At 36.3% G+C, this 9,530-nt stretch overlaps 1 protein-coding gene across 2 annotated transcripts in view; it reads left to right on the top strand.

The window, feature by feature from the left end:
• Window positions 1-9,021, top strand: part of LOC110446551 (2-oxoglutarate and iron-dependent oxygenase domain-containing protein 3-like) — a 14,335-nt gene extending 5,314 nt beyond the window's left edge. The window contains exons 2-10 of one of the 2 annotated variants that reach the window (XM_021491751.1): window positions 1,564-1,657; window positions 2,236-2,444; window positions 2,890-2,965; window positions 3,270-3,312; window positions 3,601-3,665; window positions 5,565-5,621; window positions 5,866-6,019; window positions 6,816-6,939; window positions 7,216-9,021. In XM_021491751.1, coding sequence (XP_021347426.1) covers window positions 1,599-1,657; window positions 2,236-2,444; window positions 2,890-2,965; window positions 3,270-3,312; window positions 3,601-3,665; window positions 5,565-5,621; window positions 5,866-6,019; window positions 6,816-6,939; window positions 7,216-7,358 — 930 coding nt within the window. In that variant the 5' untranslated portion in view covers window positions 1,564-1,598 and the 3' untranslated portion in view covers window positions 7,359-9,021. Of the gene's footprint in view, window positions 1-1,563; window positions 1,658-2,235; window positions 2,445-2,889; window positions 2,966-3,269; window positions 3,313-3,600; window positions 3,666-5,564; window positions 5,622-5,865; window positions 6,020-6,595; window positions 6,720-6,815; window positions 6,940-7,215 lie in introns of those variants that run through there. The other variant, XM_021491752.1, reaches the window with a different exon arrangement.
• Window positions 9,022-9,530: the final 509 nt, after the last annotated feature.

The following is a 9,530-nucleotide window of genomic DNA, read 5'->3' as shown; positions in this document are numbered from 1 at the left end:
TTTTAGGGGACTTGTTGAACCTTTGATCATTCTACGACATTCAAAGCATATTTACAAATGTAATGACACATACACAGACCGCGCACGCTGCACACACATACAGTAATACTCGAAAGAGAGTGTTGCAGATTATGTAGACAGATAGAATTACAAAAATAATTGTAAAATGCCCCGTACCGTATTTTAACAGTATATGAAACTGAAGGCAGTCTTGATTGATAATTGAACTTTAATATACGTTTAATTTGTACCGTTTAGTGTTTTTTTTATATGGTACTTTCTGTTTACAGTGATAATATATGTACATGTAACATTGCAAGCTCATTATATAACTGAACATGTATGTTATGAAGTCACACTTGACTTAATGTTCATTTATTTATGTAGGTCACCCAAGTCTAAGATTATATTTATATACTGATAACGTACGACATTAAGACATTTTATATTGTTGTGTGTGTGTGTGGTTTTGACTATCCACATCCATCTTAATAATAATGTCACTTATACAAATTGTGTACCTCTCATCAGCTAGTAAAAGAGGAATTAAGCTCTGCATGACCTAACTACACGAGTTTTGTATTGGCGTTTATCATTCAGTTTGCTTTCACAAGAGACTGACATGCCATAACGTTGATTAACTGTTTTATGAAGGCATTTAGTAATAATACATAATTCCAGACTAAATCCATCTTGCTTTGTATCATTTCAAGTACATATACTTCAACACCGATGGTTGATTGTTTTTTTAATTTGACCTGTGATAGGGTGTTATTTACGGTACCTATACCTACGATCTTTTAGGGGGCTTGTTGAACCTTTGATCATTCTACGACATTCAAAGCATATTTACAAATGTAATGACACATACACGCTTTATACTGTAATGAAGTATACTCACAACGCATTACATACAATGACAATATCGACACACTTACTGAAATAGCAATCACATACAATGAATTTCGACCACTTATAATGAAGTCACGACTTCATATAATGACAATATCACTACACAGCAAAATATCCTCGTGTGCCCCTCAACTCATGCCTAGTTCGGACTTCCCAATTTTGCTTGTCATGAACAAGATATATTGAAAAGCCTCGGACTAATAAAGCGTCACCTCTAATACATTAAAAATAAAATAAAAAATAAACATAATAGCATAGCAATCATTAATCGACAATTCCATTAGAGAACGAGTACTATTTATAGTGAATTTAAATGCCTTCTGGCAATAACAATGCGAAAATGAACCTTATCGTTGTAACAGGAAATACAATAATTAGGTCCATATGCAGCACGGAACCTGAATGTTATGTTAGTTTAAGGGACATGCAATTATTTTTCGAAGTATTAGGCCTAAATACGTAAATTATAGTTAGGTGTAAAAATATCAAACTAAGTTTATGTTTACCCACCGCCTTGAAAAATACCGGGTGGGGATGACAAGGTGCAGATAATAAAAATCGTTGACTGTTCACTGAGAGTGTTATGACTTGATTGGATAACGTTCGGTTTGGTATTTTTGATTGATGGACCTGGTCGGTGTTTAATTGTAGACCTAAAATTACCGTGAAGCAGCAAATGCCTTAAAATGCCTGAGAAGTCTTCATCACCAAGAAAAGTTCCACTGACCAAAGGAAATGTCGGCAGGTAAGCGGAAGACTTGATTGAACAATATAGGTGATATAGCATATAGGTGACCCTACAGTTGACATATTTTTAGTTCCGTTTCTCCACTTCAACGAATTCGAAATTCTCTTATGACTGAAAGTGCAGTCGAACACCCTTGTTTGGGGTAAAAACGTCCTTGTAACAGCTTGGATCATATGAAGACGGGTACCACGGGATACGTCCCGGACAGGGAAAGGGGATAGGAAAGAACGAAAGTAGACAGGAAAGATAGGAAACGAAAACACTCCCCAGTGTTGCATTGGGGGCAGCAGATCAATTTTGGTCTCTTAATTACATGTCTTCTTCATAGAAAAAAGAAAACCAGAATGTACAGTGTTTTTTTTTACCAAACACATGCAGTGAGGTTACATCAGGGCTATTCTTTTGTTTTTAAAATATCCTCTTTAGAGAAGACAGCTAACACTTGTTTACATAGTCATTTTTGCAAATTGCAATAAAGATTACATATCGAACTTACATAAAACATAACTTATATATAAAACTGAATCTCAAGCTCAAGTGTGAAACTCGGGGAGTTTAAATTGTTTTATTTACAGGAAACCCTCGGAGAAAAAAGATGTAGCCGAGGTGTCCTTCACGCCGCTGTACGTATCATCAGCAGCCGTGGCCGTGTTCTCTGTTCTATATTACCTGTTGACATACCAGGAGGGAGGGACAGAAACATTCGTGCCTGTTGGACTGACGACGGAGAAAAAAGTACACGAGGTGGCCTGCTCCACGGAATACGCCAAGGAACCCTTTCATGGTACTTGTTATGTGTGTCACTGATGTATTATATTTACATACGTGGTACATTGACCTGTCAGTGTAAATCACGTGGTACACTGACCTGTCAGTGTTAATCACGTGGTACACTGACCTGTCAGTGTTAATCACGTGGTACATTGACCTGTCAGTGTTAATCACGTGGTACACTGACCTGTCAGTGTTAATCACTGTTCACATGATCAACATAACTGACCAAAACAACTCCCTGTTTCCAGGATGGAAGTAGCTTTATTTTCCATGTCCTTTGATAACCCGGGGATCACTGTCTGAAATGAGTACACAGAAAACAGCAATGATTTTGTGTTATTGTCCCTAATGCTATTTTGTGTTACTGGGGTTAATGTTTTGTATTTACTAAATTTTGCTATGTAATTAGATGTAATTTTTAGAACTTAAGAAAATAATTTCTTTGGTAATTGTAGACTGTAAACCGAAACGGTGTGCGCGGGTTGTGATGGATGAACTGGTAGCTAAGTCGGAAGCAAGTCATCTACGAGGGTAAATATACATAGAGTTATATACCTCCCTGTAGTCTGACTGATAATTATACTATTATATGTTAGCTACCTCTAACTGTCCTATGCTTTACTTTGTTTGGCTCGCTACATCGAACTACACATTCACTTTTTTGGCTTTCTGCATTAACATACCCGGTACAACGTATTTGAATAGGCGCTTCCTTCTTCGTATTTCCGTTAATTATTTTCTAGTATTTTTTATATTTTAAACGTGTTTGTTGTCCTCTTGCTATATTGCCTTTGATTTTGTTAAACTACAAGTGTGTTTGTCGTTTCTTTCTCAGGGTAGCTGAGCGAGGCCTGGCACTCGGTGGTGGGGACGGGGGAGTGAGTATCACAAGACGTTTCATCTTAATGTCAAGTATACACTTGATTTATAAAAGATAATGTTGAATCACATATTTGTCAGTCATTATTAACAATCGTGTCTTATTCATCTGAATTTATTGTTCTCTGGTGTTATCAGGGCATCGTAGACGCCTAGTTTTCCGCAGCATCAACGAAACCCTATACACTATTACTGCAAACATATTAATTATATATCTTGTCACAACACCGTCGATTGTTAGACGTAGGAATGTTTGCACTTTATTTCTTATGGATTAATTATTTCAGGCGTCGATTTTGGATCTGCATTCAGGAGCACTTTCGAAGGGAAAATCGTTTATCAACGTGTACAGGTAGTGCTTAGTATGTTTATATCGTTATATATAAGGTTATATATCAGAGCATTGAGCATTAACATCTATTAAACTCAGATGTTGAATAATTGAAATACAAAGCAGTTTTGCATCTGGAATTTTTGTTGCTCTATGCATGAAAAACAATTTGTAAAAGTTATATTTACTACTTCATGTTTTAATTGATGAAAATTAAACTCTTTGTTTAAGCTTTCAATGTTTCTTGAGACAATATCTGTCGGAAATCTGAAAATTGCCGTCGTTACAACTTGACAACATTGAGAGTAGAACTAATGTAGATTACCTAGAGACGACATGGCAACATTAAGAGTATACATTATGTAGATTACCTAGAGACGACATGACAACATTAGGGTAGAATAATGTAGATTACCTAGAGACGACATGACAACATTAAGAATAGAATAATGTAGATTACCTAGAGACGACATGACAACACTGAGAGAAGATATAAGGTAGATTACCTAGAGACGACATGGCAACATTAAGAGTATACATTATGTAGATTACCTAGAGACGACATGACAACAATGAGAGTAGATATACTGTGGATAACCTAGAGACGACATGACAACATTAAGAGTAGATATAATTTGGATTACCTAGAGACGACATGACAACATTAAGAATAGAATAATGTAGATTACCTAGAGACGACACGACAACACTGAGAGTAGATATAAGGTAGATTACCTAGAGACGACATGGCAACATTAAGAGTATACATTATGAAGATTACCTAGAGACGACATGACAACATTGAGAGTAGAATAATGTAGATTACCTAGGGGTGACATGACAACACTGAGAGTAGATATAAAGTAGATTACCTAGAGACGACATGACAACATTGAGAGTAGAATAATGTAGATTACCTAGGGGCGACATGACAACAATGAGAGTAGATATAAGGTAGATTACCTAGAGACGACATGACAACATTAAGAGTAGAATAATGTAGATTACCTAGAGACGACACGACAACACTGAGGGTAGATATAAGGTAGATAACCTAGAGGCGACATGACAACAATGAGAGTAGATATAAGGTAGATTACCTAAAGACGACATGACAACAATGAGAGTAGATATAATGTGGATTACCTAGAGACGACATGACAACATTAAGAGTAGAATAATGTAGATTACCTAAGGGCGACATGACAACACTGAGAGTAGATATAAGGTAGATTACCTAGAGGCGACATGACAACATTAAGAGTAGATATAATGTAGATTACCTATAGACGACATGACAACATTAAGAGTAGATATAAGGTAGATTACCTAGAGACGACATGACAACGCTGAGAGTAGATATAATGTAGATTACCTAGAGACGACATGACAACAATGAGAGTAGAATAATGTAGATTACCTAAGGGCAACATGACAACACTGAGAGTAGATATAAGGTAGATTACATAGAGACGACATGACAACATTAAGAATAGAATAATGTAGATTACCTAGAGGCGACATGACAACACTGAGAGTAGATATAATGTAGATTACCTAGGGGCGAAATGGCAACATTAAGAGTAGAATAAAGTAGATTACCTAGGGGCGACATGCCAACACTGAGAGTAGATATAAGGGAGATTACCTAGAGACGACATGACAACACTGAGAGTAGATATAATGTAGATTACCTAGGGGCGACATGGCAACATTAAGAGTAGAATAATGCAGATTACCTAGGGGCGACATGACAGCATTAAGAGTAGATATAATGTAGATTACCTATAGACGACATGGCAACATTAAGAGTAGAATAATGTAGATTACCTAGGGGGCGACATGACAGCATTTACTGTTGACCCTAACAAGGGACTTTTAAAAAGACCAATATAGGGATTTGTTTTCTCTATTATCAAGATTACTGGAAACAATATCTGAAAATATATTCACCGAAGAAGATTTCCGTGTATATAGGTGAGTGTTTACGTAATTATCCTGATAACTGTATAAGGGGAAAGGGAGCCTCAATTGTTGGCATTACTATTAGTTCATCTAATAGCAAAATAATAGGAATCAATATTTTTCTAAACAAAACGTAAAATAGTATCAAATACATGAACTTATATCTCTTAATAGAGTTCTGTTTACTCATATCTTATTTTAACCACATGCATTTTAAAAGTATTGCTGAATCGATTTCTACAATTTTCTTATCTAGAAATGTGAAATCAAAAATCCATGTGGCTATTGCTAAAGAGTTTGGTGTAAAGCCGAGTGCCTTATTCCTTACCAAACCTACGTTTTTCTCGCGGATGAATACCAAACCGGCAACTACAGTGCATGATGAGTACTGGCATGCGCACGTCGACAAGGTAAAATACCAAAACTATTCAGAATATCCGTATACCACAGTCTCAAACAATTGCATGGGAGAAAATATTTACTGAAAATTTACAAAAAAAATCTACCTGTTTTGCATATTACACGACTAACACTTGTCTTTCTATGCTTCATTACGTATTGCAGGACGATGTCATAAATAAACAACATGTTATATTTCCACCACTCTGCTATCATTTTGCTATTTTCCACAGGTGTTGATTTGTCAGACTTCAAGCACAGCCTCGACGCATCCGCATGTTTGTTTTCATTATGCCCAAAACATTAAACAAGACGACGTGTTTTTTTGTCATCTAATGCTAGTATTGAATTAACACAATGGGAGTAGATTCTACGCTATGAATTAATCTGGAGAATCAAAAATATGAAAAAAATCATGTAATTTGACGTGACAAATCGCATTAACATATACAATTTGTCATAAGAAAGAGTGTTTGTTTCCAGATAAAGGTTAAGATGTACAATGAATTTACTGTAGTATTTTGCAGCCGCTTTCAGGACATTGATAGTTTGTTTGTTACTTTAAACACGTTGATGCTGTTTTACAGGTGACTTACGGGTCGTTCCACAACACGTTGATGCTGTTTTACAGATGACTTACGGGTCGTTCCACTACACGTTGATGCTGTTTTACAGGTGACTTACGTGTCGTTCCACTACACGTTGATGCTGTTTTACAGGTGACTTACGGGTCGTTCCACTACACGTTGATGCTGTTTTACAGGTGACTTACGGGTCGTTCCACTACACGTTGATGCTGTTTTACAGGTGACTTACGGGTCGTTCCACTACACGTCATTGCTCTACTTGTCAACTTACGGAGAAGAATTCTCGGGCGGCAGGTTTATCTTCGTTGACAAGGACGTTAACCGTACAGTGGAGCCGAGGCTGGGTAGGTCAGCTCTGGTAGACCTCAGAAAACCTTGATTGATTGAAACTAAGATAATTCCATTAAATAACTGACAAGTATAAAATAACGATTTCAGTATATCATTCTTTCGGTAATATCTAATAAGTTTAATCTTATTTGTTTTGTTTCGGTGATCGATATCCTTTTTGGGTACTTGACAGGAGATATTATGACGGGTGCCACATGTGGTGACTTTTCTTCTGATTTGTGACTTCACTGTTCCTGTGTCTTTTATTGAGTGTAATTTTGTCCTTGAAGGTCGAGTTTCATTTTTTACTTCCGGGTCTGAGAACGTCCATTTCGTCGAGAAGCTCGTGGAGGGAGAACGGTTCGCCATCACCATATCCTTTACATGCGATCCTGCTCAGGCGATAAGTGATCCGGTCTTACCAACTAAGTAACATGTAACCATGGTCTCACAGTTGTCATTGCTCTATTGTATTTCTAATTGAAGGAATACATGTATTATTTCAATATGCACATTGATAATATTAGCATCAGCTACGGTATACGCTTTAATCCTGAACCCCGCTTTTACAACAGTAATTTGTAGAAATTGATCTCTGGAAATTTGTGATTGACGTCTCGTTAAACTGAAGAAATGGTTACTCTGGACTACCAACGGTAATGTGCAGTGCTGGCGAATTCAGTCATAATGAGCAATGTAGTATGGGTTAATTTAATCCCAGTGAGTAGTGTAGTGTAGGTTAATTTAATCCCAGAGAGCAATGTAGTGTAGGTTAATTCCTAGTGAGCAGTGTAGTGGAGGTGAATTTAGTTCTAGTGAGCAGTGTAGTGAAGGTGAATTTAATCCTAATGAACAATGTCGTGTAAGTTATTAACTCCTAATTAACAGTTCAGTGGAGTTGAATTTAGTCCTAGTGAGCAGTGTAGTAGTGGAGGTGAATTTAGTCCTAGTGAGCAGTGTAGTGGAGGTGAATTTAGTCCTAGTGAGCAGTGTAGCGGAGGTGAATTTAGTCCTATCGAGCAGTGAAGTGGAGGTGAAATTAGTCCTAGTGTGTTATTGATGAGTATAATATAGAATCTATAAGCCAATCGTACATATCTAAAATACATAACAAAAATTATCATACTTCAAAACATAACTAATCGATGAAAACTGTCAAATGAGTGGTGTGAGGAAAACCTTTAAAACTCCATGCATGTTAACAGACTACACTAAACCAGTTCGTGTTGTCGCGTTTAGCACATCTTTTATATTCACGGACCATGCGTTTATGTTAACTTCTTAGAATAGACGACGGACGATTAGCCAATGGAATTCATTAGATTGACGTTTGCAGCGTGACCAGTTTATTTGATTACCGATATATTCAGCATAAGGAGGGTAAGGTTTCGAGTATACGATACCAGCGTGAGTCCATTTGAGTTCCTAGAAAATAAGACATAGAAGCAAGAGATAAAAGCAACACACATTGTGCCATAGTGACGTGTGTGAAATTGAAAATTGTTCATGATGTTTTAAAATAAATTGTGCGCCTACACAGTGTAGTGCGTATAGGTTGTGTTTCGAAATTGTGAGTGAGCTATCTTCACTTTAACATGTTTATATAAATTGTTTCGTAGAAACGTTCCTGATGAATTGCTGAACTATATAAATGACAGATTGCCAACACTAATTTATAGGCGTCTTTTAAGAATTAACTGTAATCCCTACTGTTCTGCCTCTTGTGTTAACATGTTGTCCATACTTGTGACGTAATTACACGAGGTTAGGACGTGGAACTTTTGTCATACAATGTGAGGGTTTAAATCGTTTTATGATAACAAAATTACATTCCAATCTAAATGTACACATTGTGTGATTTATATAATACATTTAACCATGTAAAGATTATGTTGGCTCTAATGGCGCTGTGTAGATGCCTTGCTATGACTTGTTATATTTGCATTGTATTACTTGTATGTTTTAAAATGTTTGAACCAAAAATCTGCGATGTAAATATATGCCGGATTACAAGTGTGAATGGTATGAAGCGGGCCTGATATGATATCTGTTTCTGTATCTGAGGAAAAGCAAATAAAACAAATTAAAAACTTTAAGCAGGTTTTTTCATTTTATCAGAGTAAGAACGTGCGTATATGTAGAAATAAGCTGTTATACTTAGTTAGCTATAGCTATTCACTATTTTTCCCAGTTTCTTTCTAAAGTTTAATTAATCAGTGCTTTGTATGAAGTCGAATTACTATAATACTTAAAAAAAATAAACTATATTTATTTTACAACAATTATGAAACAAGTTATTTCAGCTTGTATTAATCACTCCTGTTGATACTATGATACTTCGACGTATACCAATACTGGTGATGGTGAATTGCTATCTATTTTTGATACACATGCCACCTCAGATTCAACATAACGTCCTCGGTGGTCATGGCCAATCACAAATTGGACCTACGGCAAACCCTCCTAATGAAGTCATTAACAACCTTTACTAGCCCAGTACTTAACATTGCCAGTGGAACAAGTGACCCGGCATTAAGTGAAATCCATCAAGTCGTATTAAAGTTAGTTTTATTGCGTTTTAAAATACATAACAAATGACATTAAT

Source organism: Mizuhopecten yessoensis, unplaced genomic scaffold, assembly GCF_002113885.1.
Source record: "Mizuhopecten yessoensis strain PY_sf001 unplaced genomic scaffold, ASM211388v2 scaffold2781, whole genome shotgun sequence".
In the NCBI taxonomy this organism is placed as follows: domain Eukaryota; kingdom Metazoa; phylum Mollusca; class Bivalvia; order Pectinida; family Pectinidae; genus Mizuhopecten; species Mizuhopecten yessoensis.
Note: the sequence above shows the minus strand (reverse complement) of the source record. Positions and strands in the feature narration are given on the sequence as shown.